This window comes from Nannospalax galili, unplaced genomic scaffold, assembly GCF_000622305.1.
Source record: "Nannospalax galili isolate Female #2095 unplaced genomic scaffold, S.galili_v1.0 scaffold407, whole genome shotgun sequence".
NCBI lineage: Eukaryota > Metazoa > Chordata > Mammalia > Rodentia > Spalacidae > Nannospalax > Nannospalax galili.
In genome coordinates this window covers 488,593-501,948 of record NW_008355644.1, presented here as the reverse complement: position 1 = coordinate 501,948, position 13,356 = coordinate 488,593, and the positions used below count along the sequence as shown (strand labels likewise).

The 13,356-nt window shown below is 37.1% G+C and overlaps 1 protein-coding gene across 8 annotated transcripts in view; it reads left to right on the top strand.

Moving 5' to 3' along the window:
- Usp3 (ubiquitin specific peptidase 3) overlaps positions 1–13,356 on the top strand; it is a 116,684-nt gene that overhangs the window by 48,376 nt on the left and 54,952 nt on the right. For 3 of the 8 annotated variants that reach the window (XM_008853002.2, XM_017803162.2, XM_029556076.1), the window contains exons 2-3: positions 1,392–1,452; positions 6,552–6,683. In XM_008853002.2, coding sequence (XP_008851224.1) covers positions 1,392–1,452; positions 6,552–6,683 — 193 coding nt within the window. Of the gene's footprint in view, positions 1–1,391; positions 1,453–5,412; positions 5,486–6,052; positions 6,175–6,551; positions 6,684–13,356 lie in introns of all 8 variants that reach the window. The other 5 variants (XM_008853003.3, XM_029556078.1, XM_008853005.3 and 2 more) reach the window with 4 other exon arrangements.

Here is a 13,356-nt window from a genome sequence, read left to right as displayed (position 1 = left end):
TAGATAGAGTTTTTTATATTTATATTATATAATTAAATAAATATATATATATATATATATATATATATATATATATATATGTATGTATATAACTTTTGGTTTGATCTTTTCATGTTTTGCTGAATAGATACTATATACAGAGCTTAAAACATTTTGATTGTGTATTTTTTTTTTTTTTGGTCTTTTTGAGACAGAGTCTCCCTGTAGTCCCAGCTGTCCTGGAACTCACTATGTAGATCAGGCTGGCCTTGAACTCACAGAGATCCACCTGCAAGGCAAGCACCACCACGCCCAGCTGCTTGTGTATTTTTATTTATTTTATGTGTATGAGTGTTTTTTGCCTGCATATATTGAAGTACACCTATGGATGCATTGCCTTTGGAGACCAGAACAGGACATTGGATCCCCTGGAACTGGAGTTAAGGACAGGTGTTAACTGTCATTATGGGTGCTGGGAACTGAACAGCAAGTATTCTTAACAGCCCCCTTATCATGTACACTTTTATTATGTGAGTGCATGTGTGTGTGTGTGTGTGCCTGTGTACATAATTTCAGCTATATTGTGTTTCATGTTGAATTTTATAGAAAAGCCTGGAAAGTTAATTCTGTTTGCATGGGAAGTATGTTCATCTTACAGATAAACTTCTGAAACTTTCTTTTATAATAAGATACTTTCCCTAAATTTGATGGAAATAAATGGTTTTAGGATTATATGTAGGAAACATTCATGCTGTGACCTGTTCTATTCTTAAAAAATTGTGAATTAAATTTACATTTTTGCATATTAGATTTTTGTTTGTAAATGAATAAGGAAATAGTAAACATTTTTTCAAAGTGAGGTATTGGGAATCAAACCCAGGGTCTCATACATGCTAGGTAAGTGTTCTACTACTGAGTCACATCCCTAGTGCAACAAGCAAAAATTTAATCAACATTTTAAAGGTTTTCATACCTTGTCTTGCTTGCTCCACTAGGTATAATACTTAAAATAATTGTCATGTTTACATCATCAGCAAGAATTAAGTGCATTTGCCATATTTTCTGCAACTGAGAATTAAGGACTAGACTTAAGAAAAACATGGACTTTTTATGGGAAAACAGACTGTTATTAACTTGTTGGAAACCGTGAACAGAATAAGAAAAGGAACAAATATACATGTGTTACTTTGAATTGAGTCAACAGTGAAAATGACATGTATTTACATTCTTTTCAATAGAGTTTTAAGTAGACAGTCATTTTGTGTAAATTCACAAAGGTGGGATTTGTGATTTCAGTACACTGAGGCAGCCATGGAATTTATAATTTAATCACAGGATATGGACTAGAGATTGGAGAAGAAAGCAGGAAATAACATGATCCAAATACCGTATTGTATTTTTCTTTTTATTAGTGTGCAGATCCAACAAAAGCCCCTGGGTCTGTTTGACTTGTTCAAGTGTCCACTGTGGAAGGTAGGTGACATATTTATTCTCATTATCCTTCTTGCTTTTGAATATTTGCCTGCAAGCTTTATATCAAAGTGTATTGAGTTGAGTATATTTGATATTTCTGTTAATCATAGCATGCCATTCTTTGTAGCACTTTCCTCCCCAATTGTTGATACAACTGGGGGACATCTAGGGGAAAAATCCTTACCACTCAGAAGAATTAGTTCTGTGATCAAGACTATCTACTAGTAGTAATATTTGGTTGGAAAAATGAAGCAAGGGAACTTTAAAATATTGAAGGAAAAGTTCATTTAATGGTTGTTTTTAAAAGCCTTTTAGTAGGGTAAGGTTTAAACCCACTTCAGAGTAGAATGTATTTGAGCCCTGCATTTTCATTACTCGACATCACCAGTTATCAATATGTAGCCAAGTTTGTTTAACCTGTTACCTGTCCTGACTCCACCGTTATTGACTTTTGGATTAAATCCCAGATACATTTTTCTGGAGGGAAAATGTGTGTGTTTGTGTGTGTGTGTGTGTGTGTGTGTGTGTGTGTGTGTGTGTGTGTTGTGCCAAATGTCTCATGGTTCCATGAAAATATTTTGCCTTCTTAGGCTGGGGATGTAGCTTAGTTGGTAGAATGTTTTTCTAGCATGTATGAAGCCCTGGGTTTAATTGCCAGCATTGCATAAAACTAGTATGGTATCTTATGCTTGTGTTCCCTGCTCTTGGGAGATAGAGGCAGGAGGATCAGATGTTCAAGATCATCCCTTGGCTATATAGCGAGTTTGAGACCAGCCTGGGCTAAATGAGACCTTGTCTCAAAACAGCCAGGGGCTGGAGAGATGGCTCAGCAGTTAAGAGCACTGACTGCTCTTGCAGAGGACCTGGGTTCTGTTTCCAGCACCTACATGATAGCTAACAACTTCCTGTAACTCCAGTTCCAGGGGATCTGATGCCTTCCTCTGACCTCTAGGCATTGCATGACATAGGTGCACTTACATGCAGGCAAAGCATTCATACACAGAAAATAAAAATAATTAAAAAAAAAACCCAGAAATGTGGGGCTGGAGAGATGGCTCAGTAGTGAAGAGCACTGACTGCTCTTGCAGAGGACCCGGGTTCGATTCCCAGCACCCACATGGCAGCTACAAACTGTCTTTAACTCCAGTTCCAGGGGAATCCAAAGCCCTCATCTGACCTTATCGGCACTGCACAATACGGGTGCACTCACATACGTGCAGGCAATATACTCATACACATAAAATAAAAATAATAAAATATTTTTTAAAACAGAAATGTTTTGCTTTCCATGTAGATTCAGTTTTAGTCTTGAGCATTTCTTTCCAGTTTTTGGCTTCAAAATGGTATTACTTACTACTTCTAACATAAACGCGAGTATATTTTTGCTGTTCTTTTAGCTTTAGAAAGCTTCTTCTTTGAGAGTTGGACATGGTGGTTCATGCTTATAATTCTAGCACTTGGGAACTGAGGCAGGAGGATTACTATAAGTTCAGCCTGGGTGAATTCCAGAATAGCTTGAGCTAAAGAATGAGCTCTTATCGCAACAAAACAAAACAAAAACAACAACAAAGGAGGAGGAAGAGGAGGAGGAGGAGGAAGGGGAGAAGGCAGAGGAGGGAGGAGGTTGAGGAGAGGGAGGAGGCCTGCTTTGAGTTTATTTTACAGGTTAGTTACTTAGCAGCAAGGTGATAGGACATCATACTAAATCAAGTAGGGTTAAAGTCTGTATTGTATTTATCTGGAAAATTTATCCATTGTTTTAATTCTCACTCATGAAGAAAGCATCTTTGTTGTTCTGTTAACTTGTGTTCTTTTGTACCTTGAGTCCTAGAATTGAGTATTCTTTTCATATATACTTAGTTCTGGAAGATGTTAACAGGTTTTTTTGGGGTTTTTTTGGTCTTTTTGAGACAGGGTCTCCCTGTAGTCCCAGCTGGCCTGGAACTCACTATGTAGACTAGGCTGGCCTTGAACTCAGAGATCCACCTGCATCTGCCTCCAGAGTGCTGGGACCAAAGGCATGCGCCACCACACCTAGCTGTTTACAGTGTATCTTAATGAACTTGAAAATATTTCATACAGATAAGTTTTTTTTTTTTTAAAGAAAAGTAGAAACACTTAAGTTCCACACTTGAAGAGTCAGATTCTTCTAGATTTTGAGAGGAGAAATTATAATGTAATAAGATTTATGTAGTTTTGTCTTCCAGGTGTCTCATAGTGCTCTATGACCTGAATATTGAAAGTCATAAGCTAGTGAAAAAATCTGAAAAGAAAATTTTGGGGGAGTCTTTTTTGAGACAGGGTCTCCCTGTAGCCACAACTGGTCTGGCACTCACTATGTAGACCAGGCTGACCACTCTCACAGAGATTCACTTACCTCTCTGTCTCCCTAGTGCTGGGATTAAAGGCATGCACCACCACACCCGGCTGAAAATATTTTAGAAAAAAATATTGGAACGATTAATGTTCTTAATAGCAAGCAACAAATGATTCCTTAGGTAGAGTTTTGGAAAAATAAGTTGAAAAATTTCTAGATTCTGCAGGTAAATTCTTTCTAATTGCAGGCAAGTTAGAAATTTGACAGACAAGAAAAGTATAAGGTTATGTAGATGAAACATAATTAAGAGCATCCTGAATTTGATCTCTATTTCTCTTAGATAATTCTAGGTGTTGATTACCAAATATACTGATTTTTCAATAATTTGAGGCTTACACAGAAACTATAAATTGAATATTCTGCCAATTTAATGTTTTAGGGAATATGATTTATCGGTAGCGTATTTTACACATTTTGTTGGACTTATTGACACTATTCTACTTTTTTTTCAAATTCTTGAGATTGTTTTTAGGATCTGTGACATATATGGTGAAATAGATTCCTTCTTGTACAGTCTTCAGAAGTTAAAACCCAGAGTCTGGAAAGATGGCTCAGCAGTTAAGATTACATGCTGCTCTTGCAGAGGACCTCTGTTCAGTTTCCAGCACCCATGCTGGGTAGTTCACAACCACCTGTAACTCTAACTCTAGAGGATCTCACATCTTTGGTCCCCAAGAGCATCTGCATTCACTTACACATACCCACTTAGAGGATACACATATCTACATAGTTACAAAATAATAAAAAGAAATCTTAAAAAGAAATCCAAAGCTAGATGAGGGAAATACTTATTTTATGTAAGTTAGTTTATATAACTGTTAATTTCTGATTAATGCATTTGGGTATTAGCGAAAACATTGTTAATGTCACCCATCAATAATTAAAACTTTCATCACTTACATTAAAGGAACATTTTATTTTGCTATTTTCTTTTATCAGATTTTCAGGTTAGCATACAAAGTGGTTTCATTGTGACATCTTCATATATAAATGTCATTATCCTTTGTTCTCAATCATGTAGGAACAATGGAAACATAGTATATTTAGAAACTATGATTGTAATTAAAGATCTTTTTGTTTACTATTTAAGATTATCAGTTTCAAACCCCTGAATATGGTAATATCCTTACAAATATTATTGTTCAGCATTTTTATTTGATTATGAAGGAACCTCCTCATTACCATTCTTTTTCGTGATGTGTGCTTTAAGAACAGAAAAGGTGGTTACTGAAATTATATGATGGCTTAGAGTTTACCTTTTCAGTTAAATAGCAAGTATTTCTTAACATGTTATCTCAAAGCATGTGTTTCATGTGCTGACTTTGCAGTCATTCATTTTGAGTCATGGGTTGTTTAGTTTAACACCTAAAAATCCATATGATACTGAGAAAGGTTAGTAACTTACTGCTCTTGTAAGGCCAGTGTGTGTCAAAGTTTTTGAAGCAGGCTAACTTCTTCCCTTACTTGTTATTTTAAAATTATAATAGTCCACTTATGGAGACAGAGGACCCATGTTTTTAAAGTACAGTGAAAAAAAATAACAAAAGAAAAAAAATGATTAAATTCTGAGTTGAGGTTCATAGGTCCAGTTTTCCTGGGGTGTGGAGGCTGGACTTAAGTTGACTACTTTACCACAGCGCTCCTACCTTCCCCAAGGTAAGTGCTGCTCCTCCTGTAATTACTGTGCCTTATGATGAAATTGTCAGTCTGTTTATTTTGGTGCCATTTTTGTTTTGACTGAGTTTTTAAAGAGGTCCTGATTTCTGTAGAGTGGCTGTTTTCTAGGAACTAGGATGTTTTGTGTTGGAATGGTTTTCACAGTAGTAGTCAGGGACAGCATTACATAGTCTTTATATAAAAGTGTAGATGAATTTGTGTGTATACCATGTGCATACGAATACTTTGATTTCACTTTCCCTGCTGTAATAAAATGATTTATTAAGGCTAGCAAGTTGGCTCAGCAGGTAAAGGCACCTGCCGCCAAGTCTGATGACCTGAGTTTAGTCCCTGGGACCCACATGGTAGAGGGAGGGAACCAACTTTGATGGGTCTCTAGTCTCTATGTATGTGCTGAGCCATGGATATTCTCCCTCATATTTATTTATTAGATAAATAAATGTAGTGAAAATGGTTTATTAAACTTGAAATGGAAAGTTATTAAACCTGTATGAACATACCCAACCACTGATAAATTTGTGTTTTGTTTGGATTGTTTTTAAACAGATGCATTTCCGTATGCATATTGCTGACCAGGATTCAGAGAAAAGATCTGAAGCCATATCCATGAAAAGTCAGTGTTTCTGACTTCATTTTAGATGCGATGCCAACATATGGCCCTGTGAAAGGTGGTTGATTAATTTAGTGCATAGAGTTTATTTTTGATAACTCAAGCTGGGTGTTAGCAATCTAAGAAAAACTATAAAAAGCTACAGGGAAAGCATTAGTATGGAAGTTAATAAGTGATCCTATCAATAGCATTGAAATTAATTTGCATAGATAAGCCTTTCCTTGCCTGGCCCTAATCTAGTGTGTAATTGGAAGTTGACTATAGTATTAAATTACAAAATTGAGTATACTCTAAGTATTTAGCTTAATATACCATCAGATGATTAACATTTTTATGAGAGAGTTTCATTTTAATTTGATTAACAGTTTTATCATCTCTTACTACTTTGATTTCCAAAGAAATATTTAAAGTAAAATTTTCACTTGGTTTTATAAGGTATGTGAATGGCCATGCAAAAAAACATTATGAAGATGCACAGATACCCTTAACCAACCATAAGAAATCAGAAAAGCAAGAGAAAGCTCAGCACACAGTGTGTATGGATTGCAGTAGCTACAGCACATACTGGTAAGTTAATATTTTGTAGAAATGGTATTGTGTGCACAAATGTATTCTTAACAAATTTAAACTTCATTTTTTCGGGGCTGGAGAGATGGCTCAGTAGTTAAAAGCACTGGCTGTTCTTGCAGACTCGGGTTCAGTTCCCAGCACCCACATGGCAGCTAACAACTGTCCATAACTGCAATTCTAGAGGATCCAATGGCCTCTTCTGTCCTCTCTGGGCATTGCATAACACAGGTGCACTCACATACATGCAGGCAATACACGAATACACATAGAATATAATAAATAAAATATATTTTTAAAAAAGATCATTTTGATAATCTTCCTTATCTCCTTGTGGTTGTATGCTCTTCTACTTCCTGAGAGATAAATGTAAGAACTTGGTGTTACCATTTCAGCATTTCAAGATTGATTGATTGATTGATTGATTGATTGATTGATTGATTGATTTATTTATTTATTTATTTATTTATTTATTTATTTATATTTGTCTTTTTGAAGCAGGGTCTCTCTGTAGCCCCAGCTGTCCTGGAACTCACTGTGTAGACCAGGCTGGCCTTGAACTCACAGAGATCCGCCTGCCTCTGCCTCCCAAGTGCTGGGACTACAGGGATGCGCCACTATGCCTGGCTTTATTTATTTTATTTTTTTAAAGTATCTCATCCTTTAAGAAGAGGCTGGAGATAGCTATGCCAGGTGGTGTATATCTATAGTCCTAGCACTCAGCAGACTGAAGCAGGATATAAGTTGGAGGTCATCATGGGCTACATAGTGAGACCTTGTCTCCAATATATATATTAGAAGCCTTGTTGTCTCCTTGTATTACCATGCTCATGTCCATTTCATGTAAATGATAGTAAAGTAGTATCTATTTTTGTGACTACTTAGAATGGGATATTTAGGTTAAAAACAATGTTTAACTATTCGTTATCCATTTAGTATCTGCAGAGAAGTATAATGTGCTGTTTTAACTTTGTAAAGCAAGTTTATTTCCTTGATCATAAATTATGAACAATTCTTGTTTTAATCAGCTTACCCTTAGTTCTAAAGTTTGCTGACACTGGAATTGGGGGGGCGGCACATTTGAAAGAGCCTTTGGAATTATTTATTATTTTATTTTTTTACAAAGTTTTTTTTATGTCACATGAAGGCATTACTGAGTAGAAATTGGGATTTAAAGTTCAAATATCACTGTTCATTTGTTGCAGAGGAGGAGATTCAGCCAGGGCCCTGCTAGCTGGCTCCTATCTTAGCCTCCTGAGTGCTAGGTATGTGCTATTTTAAGGGCTTAAGTCATTCAGACAACTACTGTTTTAGTAATCCTTTACTTATTGTGTTCAGACCTGGAACAGAGAGCAGCTAGAGTGAAAGATTTTAGTAAAAATGAAAAATGGACTAGAGAGATGACTCAGTGGTTAAGAGCACTGGCTGCTCTTGTGGAGGACCCAAGTTTGATTCCCAGCATGACATGGTGGCTAACAGCCATCCATAACTCCAGTTCCAGGGGATCCAACACTTTCTTCTGACCTCCTCAGGTACTGCATAACATGGGCGCACTTACATACATGCAGACAATACACTCATACACGTAAAAGAAAAATAATAAAATACTTTAAAGAAAAAAGAGCTTTCTGAGATTTTCACACAAGGGTGCCTACTGTATTGTTGCTTGTTGCTGTGGAATACTCCTTTCTAAAAAGCTAAGTATTAACCGAGCTGCTCCAGGTGTTTGCACCCAGGCCTTGTGCATGCCAAACCACATCCTAGCCCTCCATTAACCTCCCCTTTCCCTTAGGAAATTTTATACTAGAATATCACAGCTTCTTGATTTATAGAAACATGTTTTCGTCTGTTTATAAGTATTTCTTGCTTTAGAGACAGCAGAAATTAAGGTCATTCTTAAAAATATTTGTATCTCACAATTGTAGTCATAGGTCATACATGGACCAGGGACTGACAGCATCTGTATTTGATATTCAGTAGCAGTGTGCATGAAATGCTCAAAATGGAGCTTTGGAAATAGAGTTAAACCTCTCTGTGCTAGAAAGAATTTGCCATTGGTTTTCTTGCTGTTGGTAAAATTCTGAGGAAATAACTCGTTGAGGAAGTTTTAAGCATCTTCATAGAATTATTCTCACAGGGCTCTGTAAAAAATATGTATATATTTTAATGGCTTTGCATTTTTGTTAACTAGAAGATAGAATTTAATTTGTTTTACGCTGACATAGTATACCAAAGTAGATCTCTTTTCATGGCTGAATTGGATTAGTTAGAAAATCTTGAACTTTGGGGGAAAATATACTGTGGCAGAAACTCCTTGGCCACTTGCCAGTCTTTTGTGTGAAGTTACACAGAGCTGCAAGTGTGTGGATGCCCAGAGCCTTTGCAGTACAAGAAGGGAGCTGCAGGTGGAGGGTTATATTGGAGCCTCATTTTTTGGCTTGGGAACAAAATGCCAGGAAATCACTCTGCAACATGATGCTAGCTTCCTAAACACCCTAAAGGAATTGGTGATTGTTGTGAGCTCAAGAAGCTGTCATTTAAATTAATATTTTCACACTATAAAATGTGTCCTGGGACTGGAGAGATGGCTCAGCAGTTAAGAGCACTGACTGCTCTTGCAGAAGATCTGGATTCGATTCCCAGCATCCACATGACGGCTTTGAACCGTCCTTAACTCCAGTTCCAGGGGATTCCGAAGCCCTCTTCTGACCTCTGCGGCATTGCATGACATGGGTGCACTCACATACGTGCAGTCAATACATGTATATACATAAAATAAAAACAATAAATAAAAAATAAATAAAAATAAAATCTCCTGATTCAGAGATGGAGGAAAATGTCTAAAAAATGTACTTGTTACCTGGGAAGTACATTTTTCCCCAGAATGGGAAGTCACAGCTTTTTGGTTTTGGAAGATTGTGTATATGAATGAACAAGCTTTTGATGCCAATATGTAAAAAGCTTTAAGTTTCAAGGATTGGGCTTCTTCATTTCCAGCACCATTATGTTTTAGGTCATATGTTATTCAGAATTGTAGAGACATGGCAAAATATCCACCTAAGCCATTTTGAAAGCCTGACAAATATTAAAACATCATGAATTTAACATGTTTAATGTGTATATATATATTTAAAGTGCTTTAAAATTATGGAAATAAGAATTTTGCAACCAGACACAATTCATATCTTCAACATCTGTTTTTTGGTCTTTTTGAAACAGGGTCTCCCTGTAGCTCCAGCTGGCCTGGAACTCTCTGTGTAGATCAGGCTGGCCTGGAACTCACAGAGATCCACCTGTCTCTCTCTCCCTAGTGCTGGGATTAAAGGCGTGCGCCATGCTTGGCTAGCTTCAACATCTTCGCATTGCTTGAATCAATAAATGATTTTTGCCTTTCCTAAGAAGCAAGCAGAAATTTCTCTGTGTAGGGAGTATTTGTGTTATTTCTCAATGTAGTTTAGTAATTTTACATTAACTTAGGAGTTTCCTTAGACATCAGTTTCTAATGGTTAGACAGAATGATTGGGTTCGAAAATAAAAATGTTTGTATGTTTGTATTTTGGCTTTAGCTCCTCCCCCATTTGCCTGTCCCTTAATACTGGGGATTCAACTCAGGACCTTGGACATGCTAATTAAATACTCTACTACTGAACTGTATTTCAGCTCTTTTTCTTCTTTTTTTCTTAAATTTGAGACAAGGTCTTGCTAAAATATCTAGGCTGCTCTTGAACTTGCTGTATAGCCCAGCCCTTAAACTCTTGCAAGCTAGGATTACAGGTGTGAGCCACCACACTGGGAGCCCCCATTCCCACCTCTTTATGGTGTGCTCTGTGCTGTAAATGTTCCTAGGCTAGAGTTGTTTTGGAGTGTATATGTTTATGTGTGTGCACATGCATGTGGAGATCATAGGTCATCTTCAGGTGTCATTCCTTAGGTGCTATCCACCTTGTTCTTTTGAGACAGAGTCTCTCATTGGAACTTGGAACTCACCAATTAGGCTAGGCTGGCTGACCAGAGAGCCCCAGGGATCCTCCTGTCTGCCTCTCCAGAGCTTTGAGTGTAAGTATATTCTGCTTCACCCAGGTTTTTATGTGGCTGTTGGGGATTGAACTCAGGTCCTCAGGCTGTGTGTCAAGTACTTTACCAACTGAGCTATTTCTCCAGCCCCTGCTTACTGTTTTTACCAAGAATCCTGTTCTGTCCTTTCTTTGTATATGAAATTATCACGGCATATTTCCTTTTCCTTCTAGCTCCAGTTACAGCTGCATATAATCTCTCCTGAATTTATAACTCTTGGGATACTTGTAATTTCCTGCTACATGTTAGTAATTTTTATATGTTCTTGGAGACTACAGAAACCATATATCTTAGATCTTTGTATTCCCCCCCCCCCCTTTATCTCATGCATATTAGGCGACTTACGTTTGAAAGATTAATGGCTGGGGTTATATAGCTCAGTAGTAAAGGGCTTGCCTAACATGTGCTAGGCCCTGGGTTCAATCTCCAATATTTAGGAAAAAAGAGATTTTGTTAACTATCTTTCCAAAAGGGGGAAGGTTGCACCAAATCTGTAATGGTTGTCCTTTGATCATCTGAGAGGACTGAAGAACCACATGACGTTTTTTTCCTCAGACAACTTAGTAAATTTCTTTCCCTCTGAAGATAGGCACTCTTTATAGGCAGCTCCTCTTAATTCTGATATAGGCAGAGTATCCAAAGAGGAAGCACATACTGTAAAGGTTGTGATTTGGCACATGCCTACTCCTTGAGAAAGACTGATTAGCATGAGTTAGATAAATGAAGATTGAAAAAAAATCGAAAACCTTCCTAATAATTTCATATATACGCTAGTATTCAGTTTATTGTTTGTTGAGTAATGTATCTCTCCTCCCAACCTGTTCCTGCCTCTAACCAATATAAATCGAATTAGATATGGTATATATTGTGATTGAAAGGAGTACAAATTAAAATGAGAAACTTTTATGTATAGACATTTGAAGGTGAACTCTATGAGTTCAAGACCAGCTTGGTTTACATAGTGATTTCCAGGTCAGCCAGTGCTACATGATAGACTTTATCTCAAAAAACCTAACAAACAAAAATTGAAAAGAAAAATTTTTTTATTAATTGTTCATATTTCTTTCCTCTGTCCCCCCCCCCCCCAACCTTTTTTTAAAGGCAGGACCTTGCTATGTTACCTAAGCTAACCTCAAACGCATGGCTTTAGTTCTGAGTGTAGGGTTAGGGATCACGCTCCCCTTTCTACTCTCCTCTCTTTTCTTTTTCTTCCCCCCCTTGTAAGAGATGGGGGTGGGGAGTCTTACCTTGTTGTTAGGTTGACCTGGAATTCCTGGGTTCAAGTAGTCCTCCTGAGTAGATGAAACTATAAATTGTCAGTGTTTTGTTTTTTTGTCTTTTTGAGACCTGTTCTTCCTGTAGCCCCAGCTGGCCTGGAACTCACTCTGTAGACCGGGCTGGCCTTGAACTCACGAAGATCTACCTGCCTTTGCCTCCCAAGTGCTGGGATTAAAGGAATGGGCCACCAAGCCCCACAAATTGTCAGTGTCTTAAAAAAAAAATGGAAAACAAAGTTTTATTTTAAAGCTTTTTGAAGTTTAGAAAGAAATTTTCTAACAGAGGTAGTCCAATACCATGAAAAACATCTTCAATAAGATGCTGGTCTACTTTAACACAAGACATGTTCTCTGCACATGTAGAAAATTGAGGCCAATACATCAGAATTTAATAAAAACAATTTAAGTATACACTTGATTTCTAAAGATAATCTTTTTCATTTTAACTTTACAAATTTGAAACATGAAGTCATTACAATGTCAGCTTGCTTTTTCTTCAGTATTTGTTATTTATAATGAAGCAAGTAGTTATATTTGTCTGTAAATAACAAAATGCTATAGACTTGAATAAAAGGAATTTAAATCTTAGGAAATCTTCTACTGTTCCTTTTGGGAAGGTTTTTTTTTTTTGTTGTTGTTGTTGTTGTCTTTTTGAGACAGGGTCTCCTTATAGCCCCAAGCTGTCCTGGAACTCACTATGTAGACCAGGCTGGCCTCGAACTCACAAAGATCCACCTGCCAATGCCTCCCAAGTACTGGGATTAAAGGTGTGTGCCACCATGCCTGGCTTTTTTTTTTTTTTTTTTTAAATAAAAGATATTTCCTTTCATGGTTCTGTCCATGCTTGCTATGTAAAGTTAACCTCATAGATTGTACATTATCAGAGCCAGGATCATTTGTATGGTGAGTCCTTCTTGTTTCAGATGCATAAAGAATGGTTTGATTAGGTATATTTTCTCATATAATTGGGTATAATTCTTATCAAGGATTTGGTGGTGGGGCTGGAGACATGGCTCAGTGGTTAAGAACACTGGCTGTTCTTGCAGAAGACCCAGGTTCGAATCCCAGCACCTACGTGGCAGCTAACAATTGTCTGTAACTTCAGTTCCTGGGAATCTGACAGCCTCTGCTGTCTTTCGAGGGCATTTTATGACACGTGTGCACTTACCTACATGTAGGCAATACATGCATACACATAAAATAAAAATAATAAATAAAATATTTTTTTTTAAAAAAGAATTTGGTGGTGAAGCATTATGGCTCGGGGAACTTCCATAATGCTATCAACAGCAATGGGAACAAAAAAGGAAAACCTTAGAATA